Genomic DNA, 13,825 nt, shown 5'->3' on the forward strand with positions numbered 1-13,825 from the left:
CCACGCAAATTCAAAAATTACACAGTAAAAGAAATTTATTTTATTTTTTGATTTATTTTGGAGTAGTTTTCGTAAGGCAAAAATCACGTGCTCACAGAGAGGACCAGGAAGAGCCTTTGTCATAATATCAGCAAGTTGGGCAGAACTGGGCACAAAATGCAAAGAAATCAACCCAAAATTGAGACTCTCACGCACATAGTGACAATTAATCTCGATATGCTTTGTCCTCTCATGAAAGACCGGATTCTTGGCAATGTGTAAAGCAGCAATGTTGTTACAGTATATGGGGACAGGAGCAGAAATATGTAGACTAAGATCACCCAATATACGGACCAACCAAGAGACCTCTGCAACCACTTTGCGAAGAGCCATGTATTTAGCTTCAACAGATGACAATGAAACAATGGGTTGCCTTTTGCTTTTCCAAGAGATTGGGGAACCACCAAGTGTAATATAAAAAACAGAAACAGACCTTCTTGACTCAGCACAAGCAACCCAGTCAGAATCTGAGTAGGCCTTGATAGAGACATCAAAAGAAGAAGACAGAAGGATCCCTAAATCAGGAGCATTGGATAGATACCTCAACACATGAAGAGCATCAAGCATATGAGGAACTTGAGGAGCCTTAAGAAACTGACTAAGATGTTGAACACAAAAAGATATATCAGGCCTAGTATGTTGGAGAAAGTTGAGTTTGCCAATAATTCTCCTATATGAGCTGGGATCAGTCAAAGGGGCATTCATGTCAACATACAACTTGACAGAAGCATCAAGAAGAGGAGTCACAACAGGGGAAAAGTTCTGGCAATTGAACTCTGCCAGCAAGTCATGTGTGAAGTTCTGTTGACTGATGATGTAGCCTTGAGGACATTTAGTGACCTCCAAACCAAGGAAATAGTGGATTGTCCCCAAATCCTTGATCTTGAATTGTTGATCAAGGAATAACTTAACACTGTCTAATTCAATAACATTATGCCTAGCTAGTAAAATATCATCAACATACACTGGTAGGACTGTAAGAGAAGTAGAGGTAGATTTGGTGAACAGTGAGTAGTCATTCATACTAGAAATGTAGCCTCTTGTAGACAAAGCCTCAAACAATTGAGAAAACCATTATGTGGAGGTTTGCTTGAGGCCATATAGAGACTTTTTGAGCTTGCAAACCAAAAGGAATGGAGAGGAATCAGTAGGGGAAACCTGCAGTCCAGGTGGTACCTTCATATAGACTTCCTCATGGAGATCACTATGGAGAAAGGCATTATTGATATCAAGTTGATATATAGTCCAGTTTCTTTTAACAGCAAGAGAGAGAAGACATTTAATAGTGGCAAACTTGACAATGGGGGAGAATGTCTCATTATAATCAATTCCTTCCTTTTGAGTGTCACCCCTAATGACTAACCTTGCCTTGTACCTTTCAACAGAACCATCAGATTTCTGTTTGATTTTATACACCCACTTGCAAGGGATAGCCTTTTTGTTAGGTGGAAGAGGGACAATATCCCAGGTGTTATTGGCCTCTAATGCTTGAAATTCCTTTAGTATGGCCTCCTGCCAAGCAGGATGAGAAGCAGCCTGTTGATAGTACTGAGGCTCATGCAAGTGCAAATCTGTGGTAGACATTTTAGAAGCAGTAGATACAGGGGCAGAACAAACATAATCTGCTAGGTAAAGAGGAGGATGGGATACTCTAAGAGACTTTCTTAGAGGAGGATGTACAGGTGGAGGTAGATGGAGAAGAAGATGATGGTAATGATACTGGAACAGCACTATGGGAGAATGAGATGGAGAAATGGGAGATGAAATAGCAGGAGAAGGTGCAGAATTTGCAGCAACAGGTGATGCACCTTGTGAAGGAACATCAACAAAACTAGAAGGGGATGGACGATAAGTATTAGAGGAATTAGTGGAGAAGGGAATGACACACTCATGAAAAATAACATCTCTAGAGTAGAAAATAGATTGAGAGGACAAATTGAGTAATTTGTAGCCTTTCTTCCCACAAGGATAGCCAAGGAAAATAGAAGAGATTGCTCTAGATTGAAATTTGTCTCTACTATATTTAGGAGAGGTAGCAAAGCAAAGGCAGCCAAAAGATCTAAGATGATCATAAGTGGGTGAATGTCCATGTAGTTTTTCATAGGGGGATATGTTATTAAGAATAGTAGAGGGAAATCTATTAATAAGATAAGTAGTTGTAAGGACACAATCACCCCAAAATCTAGCAGGCAAGTTGGATTGGAATAATAGGGCTCAGGAAGTTTCTAAGAGGTGTTTGTGTTTCCTTTCCACAACACCATTCTATTGTGGTGTGTGTGGAATAGTGGTCTAGTGGAGGATTCCTTGGGAAGAAAATAAAGACCTGGACTCTAGACTAGAACCTAGTTCAAATGCATTATCAGACCTGGAAGTCTGAACAGAAGTGTGAAAATGAGTCTGTACCATAGAAGTAAAGGCTTTAAGCACAGACACGGCATTATTTTTACTAGAGAGTAGGTGAGTCCAGGTTACCCTGGAGTAGTCATCCACTAAAGTGAGGAACTATCTAAAACCATTATATGTGACAGTGTTATAAGGTCCCCAAATATCAATGTGGACCAACTGGAAGGGAGCAGTAGAGTGAGTAGTACTATTAGAGAATGGCATCCTTTGCTGCCTAGCCATAGGACAAATGAGACATATAAAAGATTGTTTAGAAGAAGTTTGTGAGGAAATAAAAGGGATAGATTTCATTCTATTGAAAGACATATGACCCATTCTTTGATGCCAAAATAGATCTGTTTTATTGATATCAAAAGATGGATTACATGAGGGACTAATGGGAAGGGGATTGGCAGAATTGAAAACATGAGAAACAGTAGAAGCAGAAGTTGAAACATTACATGAATCATCAAATGTAAAAGGAGAAACTAAAGGGTTGTCATCAAGATGAAGAAAATACAATCCATTGTCAGCTTTATCAATTCCCAGTGGCCGCTTCAGAGAAGGGCCCTGTAAGAAACAATGGGAAGTAGTGAGAACTGCAATACAATAAAGTTGTAAAATAATTTGATATATTGAAATTAAATTGAACTAAAATGATGGAACAAGAAGAACATTGTGTAGCACAATATCATACTTAAGTTGTAAAGATCCAATAGATACAACATTTACTCTATAGCCATTTGGCAAAGTAATTAAGTAAGGCCTAGTTAGTGGTTGAAGGTTGTGAAGAAAGTGTTTGTGAAGTGTCATGTGGTTAGTTGCCCCTGAATCTAGAATCCAAGTGTCAACATTTAATTGTGAAGATGCAGAGGCATGAAAATCCACAGAGTTAACTACAGAACTGCAAAACAAACCTGCAAAGTGAGCATATGCATGATTATCCCTAGAATGAGAGTCACTTGAGTTTTCAGAAGAAATGTGTGATTACTTTAGGAGAGTAAGTAGGTGTTGATACTGTTCAGTAGTGAATCCATGATTGACAGGTGGAAGATGTTCCATGGGTGACCCTAGTGGGGTAGAAGCAGTACCCTCAACTCGAACACATGATGTTGATCTCTTATTTTTGGTGAACTTGAAGTCAGCAGGAAAACCATGAAGTTTATAACATTTTCCAACAGTGTGACCTAGTTTTTTGCAATATCTGCATGACATGGACTGTCTAGGTTTCTTTGGTTCAAACTGAACCTTCTGATTAAATGATCTTTGCCCAGTAGGATATTGTGAATATGATGAAGATGCAGCAGAGGCAGAAAAAGAGACAGAATCAGCGAGAAAAGCTTGGGGCTGGAGAGGTTTCCCTTTGTCTTTCATCATGTTGTAACATGGAATAAGCTTTACTAACTGATGGAATTGGTGAGATCATGAGGATGTTGCTCTTGACAGTATTATATGACTCATTCAGTCCAGCCAAGAACCAATACAGTTTCATCTCATCAAGAAATTTTGGTAGAGCACCACATGAGCATGTGGGACCTACATAAGCAGTCTGAAGCTCATCCGAAAGACTACGAAATTTGGTAAAATAAGAGGCTATGTCTAAGGTATCCTGGGAAATAGTTCCAATCTTCTTTTGTATCTGAATAAATTTGGAACCATTAGACTGACCAAACCTCTCATTTATGTCCGACCAAATCTCTTTTGCAGTGTCATATCCTAGAATACTGGTGGCAATATCTCTAGATAGGGAATTAGTGATCCACGCAACCACCATATCATTGCACCTTTCCCAGTAGGGATAGTAAGGTGAATCACTAGAAGGCTTAAATTGACGACTATCGATCAGTGCCAATTTATTTTTGGCAGAAAGGGAAACTAGCATACTTTTACGCCATGCAACAAAACCAGTACCATCGAAAGGAGGAGATACCAGATGAGTGCCGGGACTATCTGAGGGATGAATATAAAGAGGATGCGAGGGATCTAAAGTGAATACAGCGAAACCATCAGATTGACTAGAGAGATTCACACTCTCATCACCCATTATGTATCTAAAATTCTCAATCACAGTAGGAATTTACCAGAAATTGAAACATGCATTTAGGAATTTAAGAAGAGAATATCGTCCTTTTTCGCAGTCCGAAAAAGACAAGGCCTTCAAAGTCGACTAAACTCCGGAGAGGAAGAAGAAATGCCGGTTGAAACCAGAGGAATATCGCGAGCGAACCGCCATTAGCCCTCCAGATAACATAGTTGAGATGAAAAGCCCCAAATCAGAACTAGGGTTTCGATAAAACCAAAATTTGTAATCAACAAGCTCTACGGGTACGATCGGATGGAGATAATCGATGACAGGAACTCATATCCTGCTCTGATACCATGTTAGGAGTGAGATTTTGCGGAAGCTAAGAAGTGTTCCCATGGCGAAAACTCAGAGAACGAGAGAGAGAAGTTGAGAAATATCTGATCTCCCTTATTGAAAATGAATAATCTGTCTTTCTAGAATAGTCCACAGTCTATATATACTTACAGAAAAATGGCTATATAAACAAATGTAAAATAGGCTATCTTCCTAAGTAATATACAACTGAAAATAGTATAGCTATTGGGTTGGGCCTGCTGTCATTTGGGTTGTGTGAGGCTGTGTGGAGTTGTATATGTCAACAGATGAAGGGGGATAAAGCAGTTAGCAATGGTCCACTTTAGTAAATTCTGACACAAGCATGTGAAGGTGTCTAGGACAGAAGTTTTATTGTGTGTCTCACACGACTTACATTAGTTGTGTGAGGCTCCTTCTGGGTCCAAAAAAAATCTGGGTCCACAAAATTGTAAGACAAAAAAAATGTCTCGTACAACTAGTGTCAGTTGTATGAGACACAAAATTAAATTTTCCGTCTAGGACAATGAAAGGAATTGTGGTACATCAAAATATTTTCTCTGTTCAAGCACGTTCATCTATGCTCTTTTAAGCTGTGTGTATATCTACTAGGACAAATGTATATCTACTAGGACAAATGCAGTTAAATGGAACAAATTTAGAATTCACTCGGTCACAATGTTTATAACCTGAGAATGTTAGTAGAAGATCACTGGTTTGGCATAATGAAGGTCACAAGCATGAAGAAGATTTGCTAGCATGAAAGAGGCAGATCTAAGTAGTTATCGCTTATGAATGATTTTAGTAACTTTTCTTCTTTTCCAATGTGCCCAAAAAAAGGGACCACTGGACGATTTATTCTTACATATATATTTTTGAGCAGATTCAAGTCAACGGTGGTTTCGTGGTGTAGTTGGTTATCACGTCAGTCTAACACACTGAAGGTCTCCGGTTCGAGTCCGGTCGAAGCCAAAAGCGTACATCATTTTTTTCTCCCATTTGTTGCATATAACTCACGAGAAACCATCAGATACTCTGTAAACACCTCCCAAAATAGTATAATAGCATAGGAACTTGGAACAAAACGTAGCGATTTTTCAGACAGTGAACTAGAAGTTCAGCTTTTTCTATACTGTTTTACGGTTTGTGCAGTGATAATTCATAAATTTCACACCTTTAGATTAAGTCGATGTACAATTTGTAACTTTTCATAAAAAGTTTGATATTGTAAGATGGACAACAGAGTAATTACTTGTTATATATAAGTAATACATTAAATTACATTGATATATCGTGTAGACATTCTTTATCTTGACAATGTATATAACTTAAACCATTTTTCTGATAACAACCTCTCTGCCCTTCCGGAGATAGGGATAGGGGTAAGAATACGTACATTTTACCCTCCCCAGACCCCACTACTAGGTTTGTTGTTGTTGTTGTTTCATAACCCCAACATTATGAGACAATGCTGAACAAATAGAACACCTAAACCTCCATCATGTTGTGGTGGCAGCCAGAGAGAAAATTATTACACTTAAATCTTTGATTATTAGAATGATTAGTAAGTCATGGATAACAGAATAATAGCCAAAGTGTTTTAGTTAAGGGTTAAATAGCAAATTATAAAAGTGGCAATAATTTGCCATCGCGTACGTGTATGATAATGCTCTCAATCCACTAATATACCACAACCATGCCTTGAGCTTTAGTTTAAATTTATGAATTTGGAGTGCCAATCTTCAGGTCAAGTCCAAGGTCCATTCCGTTGTATGCAATGGGAGAATACATCCATAGATCATCAGAGCTCAAGAGCTGCAACATCCAAATAAAAAGAATCAGGATCTAAAGAAAATAAATTAAGAATAAATGTCACAACATTTATTATTATATTATAGCATTTGAGCTGAAATAAATGAGCTCAATTGAACCTGCAACCTAAATATTTTGTGAAACATATCTTACCTTGATTTGGAGTTGCAAAAATTTGACATACTGGACTGCCTCTTCAAGCATAGTGCTAATATCAACCTATATATCATGATTATCTTGCTTATCAGATTCAAATTTTCGTAGCAGATTAATTACATGAACATTATTGATGCAGTTTCAATGAGTACGACTACTCCACATACCTTTGTTCCGTTAGGGACGAGACTTTGCAAGATCCTCAATCTCTCATTAATTCTTTCTCTTCTTTTCTGTAATAAGAGAAAAAATTATCCTAATTTAGTCATATAGTACCAGATTAATAAACACTTTCACTACAAGAAAAAATCTTATTAGCGACTAACAGCTGATGCTTACCCTTGCATATAGACTCTGGGGATCAGTTGCTGAGCCCCTACTGGCTCTGGATTTACCATTTGAGTTGAGGGGAGCAGAAACTCCTTTTGAGTTATCGCTCGAAGCCAATCCATATAACTCATAATTAGAAACATTAGATTCATCTTCAGAGCAGCAACTAAATGAGCTCTGCCTGTGAAGCACATTACTATGGTTTTCCTTATTTCCAATCTCATCATCAGCATTACTCTTCATATTCTTCTTTGGCTTTACGCTTCTCTTGTTCTTCGGCACCTATATTAGATATCAGAAATATATTCAGAAACTAATTAATAACAAGATGAAACATTACAAGTTCAGATATTAACACTCACATCATTAACAGGCAACCGCGATCTTTTCTTAGAGCTCTCTGATGAACTGTCCATTTTATGATCTTGTTCGCGAACTTGCATTTGATCATATTCTCTTCCTAGCTGCAAGCCTTTTCCATGAAGATCAGATTCAGGCATATTTTCACCTGATTCTATGCTTTCATTGCATACTTCTTTGTTCAAAAAGTCAATTGCATCCGCCTCGATTACATTGTTAGGAGCCACCTGATGAGAAGGGTAACTCATTTTATCTTTAACACTATCATTTGTCAGCAACGTCGCGTGAAAATGGGGAAAATGAATGCCACTACCACCACTATTATCACTACTTCCTTGTGAAAAACCGTACATAGTATTTTTAGTCTCGTCTAAAGAATTATACATTGGAACCTGGTTAGTTAATCCTCCTACATTCATGCTTGATTGATCATGACTTGTCCAAAAATTGGGAAGTCGAATGTTAGAACTGTTAGGTAGCTCATTTGGACAGTTACCAAACAACTGTGCCATGAAATCAGCTTCCTCAGTAGAACATGTTCCACTCAAGGAACTCCATTCCCCTTCAGACAATATGGCTCCCACAGGTTCCATAATTTTGCTGACAAGTAGAGGAGTTGGAGATGTGCTGATTTGGTTAATGCTTTTAAATAGTTGGGATTAGAGGCATATACCATATAGTAATTATATATATATAAGCATATTCCCACCCATATAACAACACAAATGTAGGAATGTCTATGTTGACTTTGTTTGGTACTGTATTTCAATTAATATCTGGTACAGAGGCGGATCCGGGATTTAAACCTTATGGGTTCAGCCTTTAAAATTTTTAGCATTGAACTCATTATATTTTTAAAGCTATAGGTTCAAATCTACTATTTATTGTAATTTTAGTAGATTTTACACATAAATTTATGTCCCGCATCGACGCTACATACGTCCCTGCTTGGTAGCTATACTCCATCAGTTTCGTTTTATATTACAGTGTTTAACACGACACGAAGTTTGAGGAAACAACTAAAGACTTTTGCCACAGACCACAAGTATCCTTGGAACTTTGCAGCCTTAAGCATGTTATGACATTTTTATGACCATAAGAGTGTGTTAAGAGTCAAATGGAAGTTTAAAGTTATAAGGTTTCGAATATTAGAAACGTGTCATTCTTTCAGAAACAGACTAAAAGGGAAAGAATATCATCTAAAATGCAATATTAGGAGTAAATTTAATAATTAGAATAAGCCCCAGCTCATTTAACTAACAATTATTTGTTCAGAATGGGCCAACACCAACAAAGAGAGACTTGGTTCAAGCAATTATGGACAACATAATAGAACCACTCAGAAGCTTTTAAAAAAACACTTGAAATCAATATTAAACAATGATTTGGAATATAGTTTCAAATCATTGAGAAAAGGATAAACTGTTACTATCAACTAATTAAACACCAAGTTAGGTGAAGATGGAAATGAGATCTGGTGAAATATAGATACTGCAGAATCATATCTGGCATTCTAGAGGACTACGTGCGGGTCTTTTTCATTCGTTTATTAAGCATAATAGAGTTAACTAAATGAAAATGACATCATTAAAAAAAAACATAGATCATGATGCTATCTGGTATTTGACATAAAGTCTTCCAGCTTAGCTCCTGTCTCCTCCAAAACAATCTTCTTCAGACACATTATCGTATAAAATGTTTTTGGACACATTTTCATACAAAGTTCTAAAAATTGGACTTTTAATGACACTCAGCGGCCAGCGATCTTGTGAAAATAGACCAATAACAACATGTCTTAATCCGATAATCTACTAAATCTGAGATGATGCAAGTCACATCTAAAATTATCCAGTATTATGGAGAAGTTGGCATATTTTGTTAATCCGGATTTTAAAACTTTAGATAACTTGGATCTGGTGCAGAAATTCCACAAAAATAATTAGCCTTTATTTGGTTGATGTATTTTTTACATACTGTTTGCTTGGCTTGGGTGAAATGCAGCAGAGGATTTCAATAAGAAACAGACGAATTAGGAGATTACATAGATATAATGATAATACAACAACAACCCGGTAAAATTTTACAGGTGAGGATCTGGGGAGAGTAGTGTATACGCATATCTTACCCCACCAAAGACATAAAGAGGTTATTTCCGACATATACATATAACGATACAAATAAGGAAAATCTTTCTTGCAATAGCTAAAGTGAAGTCAATAGTTTAATTTAATGGATCTAATAAGCTAGCTAGCAACGTTGTTGGTGCAGAATATCGACTGACCTAATTCTATGTCTGCTTACGTTTGCAAATTACTAAACAATAGCTGGCTAACTGGTGGACCTATCTTTTTCCTGATTAGGAATGTGAGGTTTTTTTTTTTTTTTGGTTGATATTTAAGTTATAAATGTTGTCGGAGTAAAGAATTTTTAATAAGAATGTAGCTAATCAATCAGATTATGACTTGTCATTATCTCGATATGATAAATAATGCCAAAGAATCATAATTAAAATTATATCAACTATAGCTGTTATGAATTTTAAAAAAGAATTAAAGACGCCAGAACAGTCTTAATCGAATTTTATCCAAAGGGCATTAGATGTGTGCGTGTGTACATGTGTGTGGAGGGGTAAATACTCATTCATTCTTAACCAAAAGTCTTGGTTTCGAACCTTGTGTATGGAGTTGCCTTTGTTAGGGAGCGCTTTATCCCCAATATGGGACTTTCCAGCGCGAATCCGGATTTAGTTGGGCCCAATACGGATACCGGACACCGAATAAAAACCCAAAAAAAATTACTAATATATGTTGTCTTACCTCTTGGGATGCACTAATCTGAAATTAAGATGGAAACTGAATCATGGCTCTTCAACCAAAAAAAATGATTAGAACTTATACCGAGAATCAAAGGATCATTAACCCAAAGTATCTTTTGAACAACGTCCACTAATGACTTATTTGGGACTTCAACCCCAGAGATTCCCGGCGGTGTTAACGCTTCAACACGCGTCGAACCACCAGTCCTACACGGAGACCTTCTCCTCCACTAATTTTGAACCTTTTTTTTCCGGTCCGATGCACAAAGAATCTCACGTTTATATGTTCGAGAAGGGTCGCACTTCAAGGGTGTGATATAGACGGTTTATCCTAACTAGAGGCAGATCCAGAACTTATATTTTATGGGTTCAATTTTTAAGATATTAACATTGAACTCATTATATTTTTAAAGTTATGGGTTCATATCTACTATTTTTATAATTTTAAGGAATTTTTACATATAAATTTTTGCTCCGCATGGAAAATAATGGGTTTAATTGAACCTGTAATCAACTATCTACATCTGCCTCTGATCCTAACGCAATTATTATTGACTGTTTTCACGACAAGAACCAATGAATCATAGGTCACACGAAAATAACTTTACACTTTACAGTTGTTTAAAGTTCCTATTTTGAACATTTTCGAATATTACATTTCTAAAATGACTGCCGGGTGCCTACCGTTGCACGATCTACTTAAATATTCCTTCATACCCAATTACGATCATACTAATAAAAAAAACATGCATAATACATTTATGAACGAGTACTATTTCCGTTTTCTATATTTTATTAAATGAAAAGCCCACCGCAGGAGTTTAACTGATTAAAATATTATGAATTCTCTAGATTGAAGGGAAGTGGAAAAACGGAAAGAATAAGAGAGTTTTGTATCTGTTGGGGACCTTATACGACCAACCAGTCCATGGGACATTTAGATTTGTACGTGGAAGAAAGAAACTTTTAGTTTGCATCTCTTTTTCTAAATATAAATAAATACGAAATAAATACATTATATTATCATTATCATTATAACGTATATATGGCCTCTTCCAATTATTAGTTCGCAAATATATCTAAGTGATTTTTCACATAATGAATCCATTGGTTAATTAATTATCACATTTTCACACGTAATTGTTTGATCAAGATACAAACTTTAGCAGTAATTACTAATTAAAGTATGTTCCAATTAGCGTGAATTATGAGAAAATCTATCATTAGTTGAAGTTCGTTCTGTTAGTCAAAATATATGCTCGAAAATAAAAACTATTTTTCTCTATCAACAAGAAGAATTAAAACAAAAATTGCTACAACCAACAAAATCAAATTGAGTGGTGGCCTGCACGTCTGCAAATATGTCCATAGTTCGTAGTTTGTTTCTTTAACCTAGTGCATTAATTATTTCTTCCTCTTCTAAAAAACAATTTAGTGGGAAATTTTTCGAAACCCAACGAGTATGAATATTTCCAAGTGAGCTGGAGATTTTTAGTACTCTTTTTCCGTGTTATGCACATTGAATCAAACCAAAGGCTCCAAATGGTCAGAATAGAAAAAATCAATCAACTTGCATGAATAAGCTTACAATAATTGTATTTATTAATCTTGGAATATCATTTATTTTCTTTATCTTGAGAATACATTTGAAAGCCTTAGTCGCTGGAAGAAAGTTTTGTTGGAAGATAAGAGACCAATAAGGCAACAAAAAAAAAACATTACTAAGAGACCAATAGAATTTTGAAAATAATTTGAACAAATTATTACTACAATCCACAATCATAATATTTTATTTTCATAAAAGGAGTATTTTCACTTGTTTTCCCATTATCCTCTGTATAGATATTCTGGAATCGATTACCCAGAGGATCACTGAACATCTGAAAAATAGTTAGTAAAGTCATTTTTCTTTTATTTGTGACAAAAACGTCACTTATCTTTACCAATATCACTTGAAAAGTTCACTCTATTGGATTTGTGTGAAACTTCTGACCTACAAATCTGATGTGGTATTTTATTTAGTCCACATGGAATATTTTTTTTCAGTCCACTTCTTACCTACAAATCTGATGGATTTTGAATTCCATGTTTATGTTTTTAACCACGAATTGTACTTTTACAATTGTATTTATTAGTATGTTAAGATCGATCAATTTGCCATGAATATGAGATGGAGGCATGGATGATTATTGATTATATTACTGAATTGTTCAAAACAAGGTTGGTAACCAGCATATAACAGTCATCCATCTGAATTTTAGAAAGAAAAACGAATAACCAGCAAAAGATTGGTAATATTAGAATGTAAGTATGATAGAATTGGTTATATTAGGTAATTTATGTTCACCCGATTATTTTATCCCATGTCTGGTACAATCGAGTTAATTTTATCCATGATCATTGAACTTTTGTGTTTGTTATCCAAAAGTTACGTAAAAATCATTCAACTTTGTGTTTACTACACAAAAGTCAATTTTCTTTCTTTTGTTACACTAAAATTATTTTACTTTGCTTTAGTTATCACAAAAGTCACATTTTTACTTGAAAAGTCTATTATGCCCCTGATATTATATAAAGTTATAAACCTTCATATTTATGTAATACCTTCTATATTATATACTAAATAATATATTTTTAACTATGTATTTTACTTATAAATAAAATAACTTAATATTATTTTATTTATTATTTTTATAATATATTCGTATATTTAATTTTTTCTTAACGTTAATTTTCAAATATATTAATAGCGTTATTAAATTTGTTAGTAACTTTAATATATATTAGTAGAGAAATAAATCGGCAAGTACATTTTTGTGAGAAAATTCGCAAGTAAACAAACAAAGAAAATGATGAAAAAATCATATATTAATCTGAAGGAAGGTAACTCCACATGCAAATTTAGCTGGAGATATTTTCTTGGGGATTTACCTTGGAAATTGGTTATTTGAAAAATTATACTACTAGAAGTTTGGGAAAAAAAGTCCAAAAAAATCGATCAAAGGTGGTCGGTAAGGGCCAATAACCGTCCAAACGCGACCATTAACGTGTGGTCGGTATTTTGAAGGTTCTGAATAACTTTGGTCGGTCAATTAAATTCAAAAAAAGAATTGCTGAAAAAAGTTATTTTATAACGCTACTAATATATCTTAAAAATTAAAGTTAGAAAAAATTAAATATACGAATATATTATAAAAATAATAAATAAAATAATATAAAGTTATTTTATTTATAAATAAAATATATTATATAGTATATAATATAGAAGGTATTACATAAATATGAAGGTTTATATAATATCAAGGGCATAATAGACTTTTTAAGTAAAAATGTGACTTTTGTGATAACTAAAGCAAAGTAAAATGATTTTTGTGTAACAAAAGAAAGAAAAGTGACTTTTGTGTAATGAACACAAAGTTGAATGATTTTTACGTAACAAAAAAAAAAATGGATAACAAATACACAAACACAAAAGTTCAGTGACCATGGATAAAATTATCTCGGTACAATCTTTTTGATTCCGGAATTAACTTATACCACAATTGTTCAAATAG

General features: G+C 34.9%; 2 protein-coding genes and 1 non-coding gene across 3 annotated transcripts; 1 reads left to right on the top strand and 2 right to left on the bottom strand.

Moving 5' to 3' along the window:
- Positions 1-1,113: 1,113 nt before the first annotated feature.
- On the bottom strand, positions 1,114-4,465 carry LOC142162413 (uncharacterized). Its single transcript, XM_075218762.1, has 6 exons — positions 3,827-4,465; positions 3,440-3,768; positions 3,097-3,325; positions 2,848-2,991; positions 2,363-2,436; positions 1,114-1,945 (listed from the first exon to the last, which is right to left on the bottom strand). The coding sequence occupies exons 1-6, from the start codon at positions 4,463-4,465 to the stop codon at positions 1,114-1,116; spliced, it is 2,247 nt and encodes a 748-aa protein (XP_075074863.1).
- A 1,231-nt stretch (positions 4,466-5,696) lies between these two features.
- TRNAV-AAC (transfer RNA valine (anticodon AAC)) lies at positions 5,697-5,770 on the top strand. Its single transcript has one exon. It is a non-coding gene; the product is annotated as a tRNA-Val (tRNA).
- Positions 5,771-6,207: 437 nt separating this feature from the next.
- Positions 6,208-8,049, bottom strand: LOC107810548 (transcription factor bHLH84-like). The gene is made up of 5 exons (XM_016635343.2): positions 7,459-8,049; positions 7,106-7,378; positions 6,934-6,999; positions 6,764-6,829; positions 6,208-6,613 (listed from the first exon to the last, which is right to left on the bottom strand). Exons 1-5 carry the CDS (start codon positions 8,047-8,049, stop codon positions 6,518-6,520), a joined length of 1,092 nt encoding a protein of 363 aa, XP_016490829.1. The 3' UTR covers positions 6,208-6,517.
- Positions 8,050-13,825: the final 5,776 nt, after the last annotated feature.

The sequence above is a fragment of the Nicotiana tabacum genome, chromosome 7, assembly GCF_000715075.1.
Source record: "Nicotiana tabacum cultivar K326 chromosome 7, ASM71507v2, whole genome shotgun sequence".
NCBI classification, from domain to species: domain Eukaryota; kingdom Viridiplantae; phylum Streptophyta; class Magnoliopsida; order Solanales; family Solanaceae; genus Nicotiana; species Nicotiana tabacum.

What these genes read in the sequence shown, in the direction of transcription:
- LOC142162413 (XM_075218762.1), bottom strand. Translation starts at nt 4,465, where the DNA reads ATGGGTGATGAGAGTGTGAATCTCTCTAGTCAATCTGATGGTTTCGCT. An exon ending in TGATCTCACCAATTCCATCA is followed by an intron (nt 3,769 to 3,826) that starts GTTAGTAAAGCT and finishes AAACCTCTCCAG; the next exon opens with CCCCAAGCTTTTCTCGCTGA. An exon ending in CATGGATTCACTACTGAACA is followed by an intron (nt 3,326 to 3,439) that starts GTATCAACACCT and finishes TTTGTTTTGCAG; the next exon opens with TTCTGTAGTTAACTCTGTGG.
- LOC107810548 (XM_016635343.2), bottom strand. Translation starts at nt 8,049, where the DNA reads ATGGAACCTGTGGGAGCCATATTGTCTGAAGGGGAATGGAGTTCCTTG. An exon ending in CGCGGTTGCCTGTTAATGAT is followed by an intron (nt 7,379 to 7,458) that starts GTGAGTGTTAAT and finishes TATCTAATATAG; the next exon opens with GTGCCGAAGAACAAGAGAAG. An exon ending in TCGTCCCTAACGGAACAAAG is followed by an intron (nt 6,830 to 6,933) that starts GTATGTGGAGTA and finishes CATGATATATAG; the next exon opens with GTTGATATTAGCACTATGCT.